The sequence below is a fragment of the Sinohyriopsis cumingii genome, chromosome 4 (genome assembly GCF_028554795.1).
Source record: "Sinohyriopsis cumingii isolate HCF-2022 chromosome 4, ASM2855479v2, whole genome shotgun sequence".
NCBI lineage: Eukaryota > Metazoa > Mollusca > Bivalvia > Unionida > Unionidae > Sinohyriopsis > Sinohyriopsis cumingii.
Window position 1 is genome coordinate 39,691,912 of NC_142964.1, and position 19,428 is coordinate 39,711,339.

At 35.3% G+C, this 19,428-nt stretch overlaps 1 protein-coding gene across 1 annotated transcript in view; it reads right to left on the minus strand.

Moving 5' to 3' along the window:
- The window catches only part of LOC149801022 (putative E3 ubiquitin-protein ligase HERC1), a 263,061-nt gene that overhangs the window by 104,168 nt on the left and 139,465 nt on the right, over positions 1-19,428 (minus strand). The window contains exons 43-51 of the mRNA XM_089955047.1: positions 17,853-18,030; positions 15,053-15,210; positions 13,494-13,684; positions 12,750-12,852; positions 7,858-8,088; positions 7,216-7,404; positions 1,809-1,983; positions 1,031-1,259; positions 253-472 (exon numbers count right to left, since the gene is read on the minus strand). Coding sequence (XP_089811173.1) covers positions 253-472; positions 1,031-1,259; positions 1,809-1,983; positions 7,216-7,404; positions 7,858-8,088; positions 12,750-12,852; positions 13,494-13,684; positions 15,053-15,210; positions 17,853-18,030 — 1,674 coding nt within the window. The remainder of the gene's footprint in view (positions 1-252; positions 473-1,030; positions 1,260-1,808; positions 1,984-7,215; positions 7,405-7,857; positions 8,089-12,749; positions 12,853-13,493; positions 13,685-15,052; positions 15,211-17,852; positions 18,031-19,428) is intronic.

Consider the following 19,428-nt stretch of genomic DNA (forward strand, 5'->3'; position numbering starts at 1 on the left):
TTGCATGTTACTGATCAAAATCACATGGATAATAACAAATGGTATGACAAATGCAAAAATATGAAAAATTCAAAAGAAATAATGAAAATGCTGTATGTACAATGTACAACACTTTGAGTATACCACTAAAAAGAAATGGTGCATGGTCAAAATTACGCAAATATTTAAATCGATTCTATGAGGCACTGTTTACAGATGCAAGCAAAAGCTGAAACTGTTCACATCTGGAATACTGGAATAAAAGTTACAAACCTTCTGCTTTACTTGGTGATCCAAAACCTTTCCCTGGTGAACTTGGACTCCAAAGGCTGTTCCTGTGGTTTCCATGGGTAAGAAGAGACACAAGAGCTTGTGTTACAGCAAATGTTTGTGAATCCAGTGATTTCAAAGACCCATCTTTTTTATGATACTTTTTCCTGACTGCTGTGGCTTCCAAATTGCTTTTACCTCCTAATGCAGCAGTGAGAAGCTCCTAGGACCCAAGGAAAGCCAGACAATGAATGCTGCAATACTGTATATTTCATTAATCCTTGGATTTATAATTCCTTAAATTTCAGCAGCCAAACCATACCAAGAGTATTAATGAATGTGATAAAACCTTGAAAACACAGATAAAGCAAAGCGAGAGAAATAATGAACACAATGAATTACAAACTAATCACTAATCCTGGTTGTTTACCTGATGAATAATTGATTTACTATTTCTTTTTTATCTGAAAGTCATTAATGCAATGTGTGTGATGTACGTTTAATTATCAGACCCCAAACCAACTCAATTATAGCTCACAGCTCAAAAAGCAATACTAGTGATGAAAAATTGTGGATAAAAATGCAAATACCATGATTACTAACTGGACTATATCTCAAGTTTATGCCCTGTACACAACTGATAATACCCTTAATTGAAAATCAAAGAACAAATATTAAAAAACAAATACTGTATAGAAATGAAGGCAGAATATATGCATATATACATACATAACACCTTGTTCTAAACTCTAATATAGGAGATTAACAAAAGAAGTGAAACCTTGGTACAGAGCTGCAGAAGCTGTTTCTGAGCAGCACTGTTTTCCTCCACTAGTGCTCCAATGGCAGCTGAGAGATGCCCCAAGGTCTCAACTGGCTCTAGCTTCTGCCCACCATCATGATGAAGGCTGATTTTTCTCAAGGCACACAGGCACATGAGTTTTACTATCAGCATGATATCTGAAAGTCCTATGTTATCCAGTGCTACTGGAAGGCTGCATGAGCTTCCACTAAAAATATAAAAACATGTGATGGGCTGACTAACTGTCTGAGTAAACAAGCAGATACATAAAAAGAAAAAGATAGAAAGGGTTCAGATAAATAAATGGATATACAAAGAAATAGAGATATGGATCAAGAGTAAAAACATATGAATGCAAAGTGAGATACATGTATATAAATGCAAAGAGAGATATAACAGTGAATGAAGAACAGTGTGGATATTTCAAAAACAAGAATGACTATAGAAAACATATACAATACTTTTTGTTTCGTAGTCCATGCAAATACCAAAGTGTACAACCAGTGGACATTGTCATTGTGAATATATGATCAACAATGTAGAGTCCTTTCATTTACCATGCAGGACTAATATGTGTATTGTTTCAAATTTTTGTTTCTTCCCATGGAAAACAATTATACTCTTAAAACTGCTTTCAAATATCATCAGAATCCAAATGCTGGAAGAAATGCAATATCTTTCAAGATGCTTCATTTGGACAAAAATAACAGGACATTTATTTCTTTTAAAAAAGCATTGATAATATTACAAGCCTTACCTTCCTGAAAGTATTGCCAGAGCCCGCAGCACCATCAGTCTTGCTAGTGCCGCTTGCATGGCAGACAAAGTTCTGTGCAGTGCCACCTCTCTATCAGCACTGGTCTTCAAGGTCAAGGCCTGATCCCCCAGACTCTTGTGCTTACTGTTTGACTTTTGCAACTTCACCATGGAGGCTGGAAAAAAGGGGACATTAAGTGGTCCCTAAGTATGACAGGCATCGAATTTACAAATACACACTTGTCTCTCACTATGATAAACAGCACTTTCAGAAATAATAATAATAATTATAATGAGGACTTTGTATAGCACCTAATCTTTAGAAGCTCTAAGCACTTTACAACCTTAAACAACACCTAAAACATAAAAAAAACACATATAATGATATGACTACAAAAAACAAACACCATGAAATTTGAAAATATTAAACATGCTGAAAATATTTAAGGTAGGAAACATTATTAGGTCTTTAAGTTTGTTCTTGCAGTTGAAACAGGTGAGTTTTAAGAGCACTCTTGAGTGAGATCACTGTCTTTTTGTCTCAGTGGGCAATTCGTTCCACTTTGCTATGCCCTGGTATGCAAAAGAATGTTGACCATATGACTTCATTTTCATAGTGGGAATAATGAGTATATGATTGTCAGAATAGGTATGTTGGACTGGAGTCCGTCAGTGAAACGTAGTACAGAGAACAAAATTTGTGTTTGATTCTGGATTGGACAGAGCAGGGGGAGGTGTGCTCTGATCATGGTATGATCTGAGCAGCTGTGAATTGAACTTTTTGAAGTTCCTGGAGTAGATACTGAGATGAACCAGACAGAATTGAGTTACAATAGTCCAGTCTTGAAAGTACTAATGATAGAAGAACTTTTTCTAAGATTTTTTATATGAATGGGGGTCAGTTCTTTAAATCATTATGGTCGAGTATTGGTTTCTTCTGCAGAGGCTTTACAAATTCACCATGTCTGGAACTTAATAGTGATGAAATACATCTTTCTTAAAGGTGCATCACTTTTGTTAAAATTGTTCTATTTGTCTTTTGTTTTTAAAACAACAACACAAACCAATTAGATGTTTTAAACACTGTAAATGTTGAGGGAGAGGAAGATAATTTTATCAGGTGCCTTTGTTCTATGACAAAGATCTAAACCAGTGGTTCCCAAAATGACGGTACAGCTCCTTGGCAGGCGGTGGGATTACCGAGGGGGGTGCTAATGCTGAATAATGCTTTTTACAGGGTAAGGCAGGGGGCATTGAGGATAATCAGTAGCCCAATAAAACATCTGGGAACTACTACCTAAACCAATTAACAAGTTTTAAATCTGAATGCAATTTTCAAGAGATGACTGGTGCTCTAACTGAAGCAAAAACATTAATATTAGACTGATCAATCATGGCTCTTAAATAAGTATGCACAGTTAAACAGCTGAGTAGAAATTAGAATGATTACTGTAGCTGAGCGTATTTATCAATACTCACTCTTACAGCTGCTCACACCAAACAAACTCATGCTATGCAATAATTTCCTTCATTATTATGGCATACTTCTGTGACTACTCTATTGCTTTTTATACAGGCATTAAGTTCAATGCACTGATATAACTATGATTCAAACTAATACATGTACTTCATTCAGCACAAGTTAAAACACTGCAATGAACAGTGCTACAAATTATAATGTGGTAGCTAAGAACCATAAAACTGACCACCTTATAGTGAGAAAAGTATTATATACCAAACCATGATATATTGAGAAGTGTTATATACCAAGAAGTGTTATATACCAAGAAGTGTTATATACCAAACTGTGGTGTAGTGGGAATGATCAAATACATCAAGAAATAGTGTTTAAACATGAAGGAAAAACCCCAATATAAGACTAAGTTTTATGTTGTCTTCTCTTAACCCATAATGATACACATTAATATAATTTTGGTCATGGGGATCCACAGTGGTTCTGTGGTATATCTGGAATCAAGTTATAATGAAGCATGCTATAGAAAGAGAGAGCTGTACATGTGATGATGCCGATAATCATGGTTCCCACGCTTTTCTAAACATAAATTTCAAGGTTTCTTCTAGGATGAAATAAAAAATTTCAAGGTTAACATATGACCATTACTGCATGGAATTAAAGAACATTTTGGATTATAAAACATGCATTTTCCAAATCTGAAGACATTTCTTTTTCAAGACTCTCCAAAACATATATCTCAGAAAAGATAATCATGTACAAAACCACAAAATGAGTCACACGAAACAAATCTGACTATATTCCTATAAATTGGCATTTAAAGCCATTTCAATGTACAGAATCCAAATCCTACCTTTACTTTGCTGACCTGCATTATGTTGCTACGTGGAAACAACATAATGAGCAAAGTTATTTGGTTTCCTTTCAAACCTTTAATTCCAAAGAATTCTAGAGCAATATATGTGCATGTTATTGGTTTCACAGCATGAAAAAAAAATGCAGAGTATTAGAATCTTATCTTGTAACAAACAAAGTTTAACCCTGAATTTATGTGTGCCAATAAAATCTCAAACAAGATTTTTCAACCAACCTAAACTCCATAAGATGATTTGGTTTAAAAATCCATCCTTTAAAGACATTTACAAAAGGGTTGATTTAAATTTTGACAAAAGACCTTCAAAATTATATATTGTTGTATAAACAAGGACTGAATTTTTTGTGAAATCAACTTGTCTTCTTGTAGTTCAATAAACCAGTCCCAAAACCTGTATTGATACATGGGCTCTTATCGTTTCTTAATATTTAATAAAAGGGATGACACTTTCCCCATTTCACCTGCATTCTACTTAAGATCTGAAACTACTGCTTCAAGCTACATGTCACTGTGTAATAGTTTTACACCAAAGTTCAGCTGAGAGAGTCGAAATTTTTCTAATCCAGGTTTCCTCCAAATATTCCAACCCCATTTTTCACATTTGGACATTTAGGATGGAGTGTGGGTTCAGAGCAATTACATACAAAAAAATTGGGAATCTGCTGCCATCGCAAGATAGCTTACCAGCAGGCCTAGCAAATTTAAACTATGTTATATTGATTTATACCTGCATGAAATCGATAGGAAAACTATTTATTTTCTCAAAAATGGCAAGTATTATAATCGTTATGTCTTTAATCTGCTGACAAACTAGACAAAACTCGGCATAGATGAAATCTGACCCAGTACTCACCATTCGCGTTAATAGTCACATGACTTCACAACTCTCAAACAATGACATCAGAAGTCCAATAGTCACACGATATCAACAACAAACTCCTTTTTAATGTCATTGTACAAAATTTCAATTATATTAAATGAAAGTCTGATACCTTTTGTATAAACCAGAAAGAATATATAATTCTCAACATATTTATTTTGTGAACAACTACAAGAAACTTGGCCAGTCTGATTCATCAAGCAGAGTAGTCTGGTTCCCTGCTTCATATGCTCCCTGCATGAGAGAGCATATGTAAACGTGGTAGTTACGTGATATAACAAAACACCAGAAGTTGGTCTTGGAATAAATATAGAGAATTCTGTGCTCATTTTTGTATTTTTATTACAACCAGTATATGACTTTCATTTAATAGTTTGTTTCTACAACATTTGAAAATGACGGTTCTGAGATTCTGTGTGCTTGTGCACCTAGCAATCGAAATCGCTAGTACCAGCTCTAAGTTCATTAATTCATTAGTTTTATTGTCTTTCAACAGACTAAAGACATAACGATTTTAATACTCGCAATTTCTGAGAAAATAAATAATTTTCACATGTATTTCATGCAGGTCTAACTCGATTTAAGTTTGCTAGCCCATCCACAAAGCCGCTATGCTTTAACACCATCATGTTGGCCTCTTGCGATGCTTGAGTGGTTTTCATACCTTCCACATAAAAAAATATATGGATATCGAACTGTCCGTGAGACAAAATGTCTACCAGATGAATCTAATCCGCTGAGCGTTTGGATTGTCTCAACAAATTTATTTATGGCAAGCACCCAAATGATCCATACTGCAACTTTCTAATATTCTGCTTAGAACTCAATAAATTTAACTCATGAACAGTTCAGTTACGATTCAGTTACATAACTGTTTTGGGCGTCAAGTTGTGGAGGAAAGTTCCCGGGTTTTTCCAGACTTTCGTCAATATTTACGAAATTCAAGAACTTTTCATGGTTGGGAAAATAATTATCATTTCTCCCGACATTTTCCTGAGTTAGCGGTAGCATGGGAACCCTGTATAATGTAAGTAAGGTCATTCAAACAATGTGAATGAAATATAGCCAGATGATTTTTTCATCGTTGTACTACTGGTACCATATATTAATAAGTTAGGTATTTCAATTTTCAAGGTAGAAAACATTGCAATTACTAGTGACTGGTGACAGTTTTGATGTAATAATGCATAAAGCTATAACGTAAACTAGTGCAAAAAAAGGATGTCACTGTTGATTTGAGAGCAGCATGGCTGTAATGCTACAGGCTTGTCAGTGTCCAACAAAACTATACATATCTGGAATGTAAATATTGGTTAAATATCTTTATTGATCCCTCAAACAATCTATATCAACCTAATTTATAACAATCCAATCTATCCAGTAATGGGAACAGCATTAAGTCTGACAGGAACTCTAATGTTACAAATGATAAAATACAGCAATCAACAAATTAAAAAGAAATAATACAACAGTCTCAAGTGTCCCAAAACTTATACTACTTGACTTAATTGCTACGAGTTCATGTTCCAGCTTTAACTGAGTACTGAATAACTTTAAAAAAATAAAATAATGGTGTCTCAATTTTCTTTATTTTTCCCCAAGATATAAATTCATTATGGCATCTTTCAGTTTTCAAATTAAATTCTAACACAAAAGAAAGCTTTCATTTTAAAGAAAATAAAATGCTAATTAGTAGTCATGGTTATCTTTGATTTCTAGATCTGTCAGTTAGTACACAGTCCAATGTACTGATCTGACTGTTGTCCTGTTGATTTCATTTGACAGATATCAACAGATCAGTGTGAGCTGGATGAACAAGGTTCTTTATTTATAGCATCCTTTAATTTACATTCTCCTCTGAAAACAAAAGGCATAACAGTTTTGCAAGTTGCTCATTGATAATACAATGGTTTCTCATTTATAAGGCTCCCCTACAGAGAGAAGCCTAATGGAAAGGTGCTGTATCCTGCACCAAGGAAGTGCATTTTTAACATTTTCACCTCTAGAGATACCACCCATCTTGTAATGCCACCTTTTTAATGAGGAATCACTAGATATACATGATATAATCATGTTGCTATTAACAAACACTGTCACAAATTAATTTGCCTTGCTAAAGCAATACAAATTTCAAGTCAAATGTCAATTTTCTGTATTAATACATCAATTTAGTTACTTACAAAGGGATGTGATCATGTCATTCTGGGCACCAGATAGTACAGCTTTTGTTCCAAGTGGGTCAGGTTCAGAAAACTTGACAGGGTCTGGGGTTGGTTTTCTGTCTGATAGTCCTAGATGATGGTGAAGCTTTTCTATGTTATCAAAAGTTGGTAGTGTATCCATCAATACTGACATAAAGTCAGTCTCGTCTGATATAGTGAAAAGAATAAAACTGTTGTAGAATTCAATAAACTCTATTACCAAAAATAAAATGAAAACATGTGCCTCGTTAAATTTCACATTTGTCATTAACATGGTTTATATATATAATTACATTTAGATCCATACACAAAATGGTAAGAAATTTGGAACCAAATAATGACATGGTACACAAGAAATAGACTATAATGATGCCTATCACCTATTCTTGTTTATCATACTTAAGATGCATGCATATTAAATGAGTAGTATAAAATGATAATAACCAATAAAACTGTGAAACTGTTCATGTTACAAAATTTCAATGCTTTCAGTATAACTGATATTTCCAGTTTATGATTCTGATTATTTTTACAGATAAACTTTGGTTTTGGCAAATAAACTATCCAGATGATAATAAAGGGGTTAAGATAAGAATATAAATAAAGTTAAAGTACTGTTACCTCTACCATGCTGATCAATCCCTTCTAACAAATCTGGAGCACGTGGTGATCCAACTCCAAAAACTGACTGGCTCTCACCAACTCCATCAGGGTTACGGCGGTAATGTGCCAGGTAGTTAGAATGACAACTGTTACATAGAAGATAGTTTGAATGGCCTGTCCCACATATGCCATTCAGCCATCCATCTGTGTAACTACCATTACTTCTATATCCATAATGATCACAGGTCCCTGGTGAAAAAAAGCATTTGACATTATACAAAAAAAGCATCTGACATTATACAAGCCTTTTTACTAATTAAAAAACTACTTTTAAATTACTACTTTTATGCTCTTGGATGACATATTTCTGTAAGCAAAAGTTAATTTGCATTTATTTCAAAATGTATACATGCAATTTTTTTATGCTCACTTGTAAGACCATAACCCTCCACATGCCCAGTTATGGTTGGACTGAGGAAGTATACTAGTTGACATACCATATACTGAGGTTTCATAGTTCTAACCCTCCACAAACCCAGCTATGGTTGGACTGAGGAAGTACACCGGTTCACATACCATATACTGTGGTTTCATAATTCTAACCCTCCACAAGCCCAACTATGGTTGGACTGAGGAAGTATACCAGTTGACATAACACATACTGTGGTTTCATACTTCTAACCCTCTTCAGGCCCAACTATAGTTGGTCTAAAGATGTATAATGTTTGACAGTTTCATTGTCTTGGGAGGAAAACCTTGATTATTTCAAAGAATGGTTTATGTCAGCTTTTTTATTAACAAATCATTTTCTTCCTTTCATACTTACTTAGATTGGAAGACTGGTGCAATCTATGATAAACAGTGGCATTGGGGTTTTAATTTCATCAATTAACCTCTATAAATTCAAAGTTTGTAGATGATAGGTAATCTGAAAGACAATTGTTTGTAACCATTCCTTTGTGTGGGCCAACTTCATGCTATGGACAATCATGTGTAACCACTCCTTTGTATAGGCCAACTTCATGCTATGGACAATCATGTGTAACCACTCCTTTGTATAGGCCAACTTCATGCTATGGACAATCATGTGTAACCACTCCTTTGTGGGGGCCAACTTCATGCTATGGACAATCATGTGTAACCACTCCTTTGTATGGGCCTACTTCATGCTATGGACAATCATGTGTAACCACTCCTTTGTGGGGGCCAACTTCATGCTATGGACAATCATGTGTAACCACTCCTTTGTATGGGCCTACTTCATGCTATGGACAATCATGTGTAACCACTCCTTTGTGGGGGCCAACTTCATGCTATGGACAATCATGTGTAACCACTCCTTTGTATGGGCCAACTTCATGCTATGGACAATCATGTGTAACCACTCCTTTGTATGGGCCTACTTCATGCTATGGACAATCATGTGTAACCACTCCTTTGTATGGGCCTACTTCATGCTATGGACAATCATGTGTAACCACTCCTTTGTATGGGCCTACTTCATGCTATGGACAATCATGTGTAACCACTCCTTTGTATGGGCCTACTTCATGCTATGGACAATCATGTGTAACCACTCCTTTGTATGGGCCTACTTCATGCTATGGACAATCATGTGTAACCACTCCTTTGTATGGGCCTACTTCATGCTATGGACAATCATGTGTAACCACTCTTTTGTATGGGCCTACTTCATGCTATGGACACTCTCCAACCATCAGACTTTGCAGTAAACAAAGACTATGAAGAAGAACTGAAATCACACTTCCACAACTGCCATACAAGATCGATCAAGGAAACCATCAGGAAAATGGAAGATGATTGTGTGATTATCAGTGCACATCAGTTGACCTTAAAATGTCAACATTTGAACTGATTCTGTTAATCATGTCTGATATTAGACCTAAAATTTTTTGTGGCTTTGAGAAAGCTAAAGTTGTGTAATACTGCATGACAAACATTTGTATGTACCAGGAGACTTGACTAACATGATGTTTATTCAGCTCATTTCTTAAATAATCTGATAACTGTGTGCTTAAAGCAACAGTTCTAATCAAATCAACTCGTCTTTTTTATTTAGATTAGGTATGTGCAAAACATGAAGAAAAAAACACAAGCCCTGAACACTTTTTCCAGAATTTTAGAGTACCTCCTATAAGTCAAAGCGTATTTTGCAAATCAAATCCATATGAAAGGAGTGACTTGTCATGGAGTCAGAGTTGCAGTTTGAAAAAATGAACAAACCCAGCTTTGAAAATAGAAAATAATGACAAAACCTGTTTAAATACAATTACATTACTGAGTGGAACATATCAAATATAAATTGACAACTTCTATTTTTAGTCAAAATCCATAAAAATCCATAATGAGTGCATTTTAAACCCATTTATATCATAAACCCATGAATTACATTCTAGATCACATACCAGTATAAAAATAATAGTCCCAAATTATCTGATTCAAAATATCCTGCAATATAAGTTAATTTGATACATGTTAAAAATAAATGATGAAAGTAAAATCTGCACTTCTGTAATTCAATGTATCATATATGGCATTAATGTAATCTGGCACAAAGCTCAAGAATTCATCCTGCTCAACATAAACATAATCCAAGCTCCTATTTCTCATATTTATTTTCCTCTGTGGGTGCTTACGTGGAGAACAAGCTTGGGCTCTATAAATGATACTTTAAGCATATATTCTGGAAAATCCATCAAAGGATAAGCCACTACTGAACAGGTGTCAATTGTGCAACATGATTACAGGGAGTTCAAATAAACTCATTTTACTCAATACAGGAATTGGCACTGAAGAAATTCACAGTTCAGTCAAAGGATTGTGAAATGAGAAAACAATGTGAGTGCTGAATTTACAAGAGCTTTGCACTGGCAGATTACTTAGGAAATATTACTCGGGAATTAGATAAGACTTGTGAAAAAGGCAAATATAATAAAATCAGAACTTTTATTATATCAAATACAGTGTCTATACAGGAAAATAAAAAATATAATTCAAATATGATTTGTTTGGACTTGTATGACAATGGAAACAACATACTGATTAATAAACACCCAAGGGTAAACAGCATTGATGGATAATTCACTTTCCAAGGAACAATATTTAATTTAATATATTCAGATTATTATAATCCAAATAAATGTAGATAAATTACTGTGTAATGAATATAATCATGAAATAGGTAAATGCATTGCAGTAAATGCAGTGCATAACATATATGCAATTCTGGATGGCAATAGTTGCATAAAAGTATTTGAATTTAAAGTATTTTGTACATATTGCAAACATCAAACGTTTTCAATATTACCCCTAGATTTATCAACTTTTTGTATGGGGTGCTTATAAGATGACCCCTACTCTGAATGAATCATTTTTTCAGTAAGAAAAAGTTTACTTATAAGCCAGTATTGAAAGTGCCTGTAATTAGTATAATTTGTTTGTGTAGAGAGCTACCCACAAGGATCATGAGTATGGGTCAACAATAACTCAAACAAAGGCAGAGAATAAAGTGTAATATTTTAAATCAAATGAGCTGTTTACACTAGGAATCTATCAGTAAAAAATCAGGATGTGCTTTTTGCAACATTTTTATTTGGTCTTTAAATCTGTCGTTCAGATCAAATATTAAACAAAAAATTGCACCCCATGAAAACAAATGAAACATTGTAGTGACCCAAAAATTTCCAACCAGCACAAAGAAATAAAACTTCCCAGGTTTTGTCCTAAAGTGTGGTCTTCCTTAGGTGACAATAAAGAATATACAGAGCTACTCATAAGCAAAGAATGACACACAGAGACTAAAAAATATATGAAAAAAATCCAGAAGAAGAGGATAAAGCTAAGGAAAAGAACACAATAGAAGAAACAGACAGCTCTAGAAAGGAACCTATTACCTATAAATACAACAAACAAAATATGGATGCAATCTAGCTGCACAATATTGCTATACTGCTTGACATGACCTAGTTGCCAATGACAGTGACAGGAGGTCAGGTTTCACAGGAAATCAAGTATAGCGGAGAATTATTTTTATAGCTAGATTTACATCCCATATACAGGAGTAGCAACATGGATTACTAGTAATGTGTTGAAATTACTAGGTTGCTAAAAACACTGTCGTAATTAACAGATCAGTGAAGTGCCATATCAGAAACCTATAGCCCTGTTTTAAAATTTGGCTGCATGCTTAGTTAATAATTAAACCATAATTCTGTCAAAACAGTGTGAAATATGAATAAACTAAGCATAATTATCAAGCAGCACAATAGAATTTTGCTACTAAGACGAAAATGTATGCTAACATGTAATGACCTTCTGTTAGGTCAACAACAGTATGGAAGAACAGTGGTCTTACAAGACTAAGTCCCGACAAGTGACAAATCTCTCAAAATTTGCAGAAATTGTATAGTAGATCGATAAATCCACACCATGGGAACTCAAAAGAGGACTGAATTGTTGGAAACTATTGCACAGCATGTGTCTCAGCATCCAGCAAAGCTAAAAACTGGCCACACACGGTCGTATCAAGAGGAGGTAATGGGCAAGAGTTACTGCCCATTGTCTATCTAAAAACAGACAGGATAAGACGTTTTTCATCTTTAGTAGGGCTGGATTAACGAGGCAGCAGGCAAATATTCCTAACGTAATGTGATTGGGGAATGTATTTAAAGGAGAAATTGATAAGAATAAATCAATGCCATTTTTCACTGGGGTCAACTCCAAAATAGCAGGCAAAGTGGAAATTACTTGTGTGGTTTAAAAAGGCAACCCCTATGTCAAAAAAGTAATTCAAGTTTCCTGTATGCCTGCGAGTTTTATTCCTGACATCTAAGGTAAATGAAGCATTATAAATTTATCATGTATGAGATAACTGTAAATTTCAATTTTACCTCCACATCCAGGGTGGCTGGTTTTCATGTGGGAGCAGAAATTGGTTACTCTTTGCTGACACAACTCACACGTAACCTGCATTTCTTCCTCCAGTTCTCGTCTCTGTGGGAAAATAAAAGCTGCTGAATGCTACAGAATCTGAAAAATCAACCCCCAGTTTACAATCTATTATTCAAACCACATTCTGCCAGATCAATGATTCAACCCATATGTACTACTGGAACACCTCAGATTTTTCATCCAACTGAGTAACACCACAAATGAGATTGTGAAAGCTACATGTCATGTCCTTCATATGTTATTAGTTATTTTCTTCCAATTTGATACACTAAATGCCACCAAAAATGTGTCCTTTGCCTGTGAAAAGTGAACCTTTTTTTCGAAAATGACACACCAGATTCATCTCAATGTCATTTGTAAAGCCACATTTTATAGAATGCCCTTGCATCATGTCCAATATTTTTCAAATTTCAATTAATAACATATATGTATTACTAATACAAACAGAAGGATAATAGCAACACTTGGGTACACTTCCTCACAAAAATTACAGCCAAACATTATGAGTGTTTCAGTGATTTACATATAATAGCAAGTTGCAGTTTGCCTATTTAAAACTGATCTATCAGGAAAATGGCATCTGACAAACATGATTATGATCATGTAATTTTTTAACTTAAAAACTAAACTGATTCTGCCAAGACTGAAATGTTTGTTATCTCAGGGCTAACAATGTGATTTACCAGAGATGAAAAAAGATCAATGGTCTCGGTGAAATCAGAATTGAACATGTCATCCAGACTGTTTTCATTGCACAGTTCCTCCTGTAGGTCAAGAATCTCTTCAAACATGTCAACCAGGGACCTGCGCTCTGGCTCTGCCTGCTGCTGCTGAGGCTCTGCATGTTCCATGGGCTCAACAGGTCTCTCATCCCCTTCATAAAATAATTGGCACAATTATAATGGTTGCAGCTGATCTGACCTTACATTTTTTTTTTACTGCTAGCTATTTACCAATGCATCATAACTGGAAATGAAGTTTGAACCAAATTTATTTTCAGTAGGTTATGGTACAATTGTATTTGCTAGAAAAATTATCTCATAACAGTATTATTCTGACAAGGTTTAAAAAGTTTCAGTGTTTGCCGCAACACTTAGAAGACAAAGTTAAAAAAAACATTAGACCCAAATATTCATGGACTTACAATCAACATCTCTTCTCAGTACTGCAATAAAGACTGTAAGGCCATGCATGCGATGAATTCAAAATTTACTTGTATTATAAATGTTACTTGTTTTTTCCAAAATCAAACTGTCAGAAATTAAGCTCTTTTTATACCATATACTATATGCACCAACACAAACCAATTTTTGGAGCAAAATGTGTTTCATGAAAAAAGGACCAAGCCTTTTGAATAAGGGGAGCATAACTCCTGTATCTATACATTTACATATGCACTTCAGCACAACCATGGCTATACAGTGCCCCATTCAAAGTTGAATTCTAAAAAAATAAATATAAAAATTGCAAAAAAAACTTAAGAAAGCAGAACCTTTCAAACAGCCAAAAATATTATGCTTTGGAATGCTGGAATTTAAACTTACTATAAGTCTCATCAATATAAAGCCACATATCAAATTTGGTTGAAATCTATCCTTGAGTAAAATTATGTTGCAAAACCAAAGTAAGCAGAAGGACTGGCAATGGGAAGGCATAAATCATGTAAAAGATGTCAATGAATTCTGGAAATTAAACTCATCACTGTCTCATCAATATAAGCCAAATATCAAATTCATCTGAAATCCAACAAATCTAAGTAAATTTATGGTGCAGAAACAAAGTATGAAATCAGGGTGGGGTGGGGGTGGTTAATTTTGTAAATGATATTGTTTAATGCTGGAAATGAAATAATATAGGGTCCCATTAATGTGTCCAAATGCCAACTGCACAGACCCAGATCTGCCATAGCATAATGTACCGGCAGACCTTGGTCTGTGTAGTTTCTCTGGAGTAATCAGATGAACAAACAACATAGATTCTGATCTGCAGCATATTATGCTATGGCAGAACAGGATCTTTGTTGTTTATAGTTCAACTCAATTTATAAGAGACTATATACTGTAAGTTGCAGGAACAAAAATTAGGAGGGTCTGGCCATAATTCCTCTAAATGATGACAGACAAAGCTTCAAATCAAAATCTTTCAAGGTCTCATCAATAAAATCAGCATGCCATATTTGATTAAAATCTAACAGTAAAGTTATCTTGTGCAAACAAAACTGTTGATGGATGGATGTACAGACCAACAGATGTTAGGAACCGTCTGATGTCAAGCCCACGTCCTCGGAAAAGTCGCAGATCTCTCATTCTACGGGAAAACCCTGTAACACTACTGGATAGATCCTCTGGCTCTCGGTTGAAACATTCCCCAGAACTTAAAGAGATCAAAGAACTGTCGTCCCTGAAATATTTACAATTTACTTATGTTAAAAATACATTAGTATGGACCCGAAATTCTCAAGGTCATTGCAAAATTATCTAAACAACTCTGTGTGTGTGTGTGTGAGAGAGAGAGAGAGAGAGAGAGAGAGAGAGAGAGATTTGGATTTTTAATATAGTTTTAATAATTTTAGTCATATTGCTACTATGTCTGCAGTGAAGCAGTTTATAGGTTTGTCCAGCACTGGGGCAACATGCTGCAGACATGTAGCATCATGTCCCACCATCTTACATTATCCTGACACCAGGCCGACCAATCCTAACACTAACCTCTTAATGTTGAGCACCAAGCAAGGCAGTTGCTAGTACCATTTTTATAATCTTTGGTATGACTCAGCCAGGGTTTGAAACCGTGACCTCCTGCATCCAAGGTAGATGCTCAAACCATTTAGGCCACCAGAGCAGATTTTTTAAGAAAGAAAAAAACCAGCAAGGTATTATTTTCACATATAATAAATAAGAAGTAAAAATGCACTCCAGTCATTTCTGTTCCTGAATTGCCATAACTTAAGTTTTAGCATTATCTTCAATTATTCACTTGTTTACTCTCAAACTATTTACTTGCAAAATCAATATTTTCCTTTATGAAAACAGTTATACTATATAATTTAATCCCAAAACAGCATTTTATACTCCTCTTAGAACTTCAAAAAAAATTCTTCTTTAATGGGAAGCAGAAAAATTACCTCCAAAATACCAGGGCTAATAAAATCCAATATCCCAACATCCAAAACAATTCATTTTCAAAGTATCCTGGCCACAGCATCCCAGGCGTGGCTATTACTGAATTTTTCGGCGAGCCATAAACTTGCCAATGAAGCCAAATCCAGTGTAGAGGATGTCGTCACAATGTTCTGAACCAGCTTTGATGTGGCATGGAACATATTCTCGTCCAATTTGTAGTACAATGGAACTGACATGTGGATGGCTGCCAAATCATTAGAGTGCGTCTGATACCAGCATGAGGAGAAAGCTGCTGGAACCTGGCTTTCCATAAATAACACCTTAGAGGTTCCTGGGTCAAAAATCTAACCCAAAAGCCAGTCATTACTCTTTAATCTTTGCTGACTGGGGACAGGAAAAGAGCTGAAAAATGAACCGATACCTTCACTTTCTAATCCTGGGTAGTGGTACAGGGTGAATGCCATTCCGAAAAGGCCAACACCAGAAAGATTTCCTTGATAGCGGCTTGAAAGCTGCATTGAGCCTGCTCCACATTTGAATCTGAATAAGATACGTTTACCCACATCTCATTATACCCTGCGTAAGTCTTGCCAGATGACATCGATGACTCATCAATGACTCCAGCCAGTCGTATTTGGCAATGTCACTAGCTCCCCCTTGAGGGTAGACAGTGAGTAACCAAAAGTCCAACATAGCCAGGCACTGCCAGCTGATGTGAATGATGTGTAGTTGGCCTAGGTGCTAGAGGTAGGTAAGACTGTCTGGCAATCATCGGTATCAGCCACTCCAAAGGCCTGGCTGAAAAGACAGATTTTTCACTGAAATCGGCAGTATAGTAGTGACAAGATACCAACTGCGCAGTTAAATGAATGGATCTATCACTAAGATCCCCATATGAACTATTTGGCTGCACCATTGCAACAAAAAGGTCCCCATGTTGGGATGGCTGGACTGCCAGTGTCAGCTGGACAGCTAATGATGTTGAGATGGCCAGTGACTTAGTATAAAAATGGTCAATTTCCATGCTCTGAAGTTGCATATCGAGCATTTAAAGACATTCTGCTGAAAGGACACAAAAACAAAAAATTAAAACAGAAACTAGCAATGTATTTGAAATTTCTAAGTTGCTAAAACACTGTCACCATGAACAGTGAAAGTGTTGTACCAGAAACCTATGGCCCTGTTATGAAGTTATGTACAATGCTTAGTTATTAATTAAACCACAATTCTATCAAAATAGCATGAAATACAATTAAACTAAGCATAAATATCGAGCAGCACTTTAGAATTTTCCTAATAAGATCTCCATAACTGACAGAGTAAGCAAACAAAGTCATAGGCATGCTAACTCATAATGACCTTGTGTAAGGTCAACAATAGTGTGGTGGGATAGGGGTCTTAAAAGACAGGGTCCCAAAAAGTGACAAAGTCACTCAAAATTGGCAGAAAAGTGTAAAATGATGCATTCAACCTTTAGAAGATTGACAAATCCGCATAATAAATCCAAAAGGAACATTGTATGGGCCTGTAGGAACACTCAAATGGTTGGACTGTTGGAGGATGAGCTGTACAATGTGTGCTCTGTACAGCAGCGAAGCTAAAAACAAGTGACACCTGGCAGTGACTTGTTGAGGTCATGGGCAAGAGCTACTGTCCTTTGTCTATTTGAAATAGACAGGATAAGATAATTTTCATCTTTTAGTAGGTAGCAGGCTCATATTCCTAACATAATGTGATTGGGAAACATATTCAAAGGAGAAATGGAACTAATGCTAAAAATTAGAGCTTACATTTACAGCACAATAAAAATTCTAAAAATGACATTCAAAAAGTGATATACATGTCCTGCATAGTATTCACTGCAAAAACAAATAATGAAAAAAATTTATTAATTAATATACAGATTCCTCTGTTGTATACCTGTTGGATCTTTTAAGTCCTGCAGTGGCAGCAAGTTCTGGTGAGGGAAGCCTTCCAGCTGCCTCACTATATCCAGCCTCTATTGCTGAACCAGACTCTTCAGTTTGCATTGGGTGTTCCAACATCCATGTGGCCAGGGCGTTTACACCATGGGAAGAGACCTCCCAGCCATCAATACCTTGGAAATAAACAAAACACAACGCAATTTCTAAATGGCAAAAGAGACATTGATGAACAAAGCATTTATGAATGATCCATAAATTCAACCCAAATATGACACTGAAAAAGTAAAATTCCAAGAAAAATGAACATTCCAAGTATTTACAAGATATATGTATGTTACTCCCTCCGAAATAAAACTATGAATATGCAAGAAGTCCTCCTCAAAACTGTCTTAAAAGATTAACTCGGTCTTCACAAATAATTAGAAAACGAAAGAACAATCCTAAATTTGAGTATTCATCTCACTGGCCTACAACTAATCCTTTCACACTGCTAAATTCAACTGTTCTAAACTCTTCTAATCTGTATATGCCAAAATTATTGAGAATTACACCATTCCAAAGAAATTACAATATTTTCTGGCATATGTCATTTCTTTTTTATCTGGAAACATCGGCTTCATCTTATACTCTGAAACGACATATATATGGATTATGTCAGCAAAATCAAAAACAGTTCACATAGCTGTACCAATTCATAATTAATTACCATGTCAATAAATTGTTACAAATTGTAATTTAATTTATTAAATACAGTTTGAGAAATATACAGTGCATCCTTCTCTGTCCCCTTGTAGGGCCTCTCTGTCTACTATGGTTGCTCTGCCAGACATGACTTCATTGCAGCCAGTATATGTTAATAAGCTAGTAACTAAATTTAGATATGTTGTCATGTTGAACCAATCAGATGACAGAGTTGGAGCACATGATCAAACATTATGTCAGTTGTTTGAGGCATTATTTCGGCAACTGGGATGCCTGTTGAGATGCGTGCTTTTCAGTGTCGATGCTGCATTTAACTTATCTCCGGAAAGAATTCTTTGTTTCCTGATACCACATGTTACTTTCTGTCTTCTGGGGATCATATGTTTATTCAACTCACAATAGCTTCTCGTAGATCAAGATGAACTATTAATCATTTGACCAGCATTTGCAATAGATGCTTCTTGATAAGGTCACTAGCAGACGATATTTTGCCCATTTTACCTGGACAACGGCAACATGGCAGTTTCTCGTATATGCGATCACCAAAATTTACCATTTTTAACAAGGCACACTGAAGGAAAGTCAACATATAAATCGCAAATATAGATAGTAACAAAAAGCTTGATTTGCATTCTGTTTGTATATGTAATTTTCGTAAAGATATCTTGAGATTCAATGAATTTATTTCAACTTCCAAACACCATATAAAGTCAACAGTAAATCTGCCCGCTGTCCACAAATATGGTGGCTGATGATGTCATTCAGGAACTATCTATACAGAACTTAACCAGGGTGCCATTGCTGCAACAAATTCAACTTGGGCGAACATTCCGTAAATACTGGACTGCATCAAAATCGGTTAAACATTT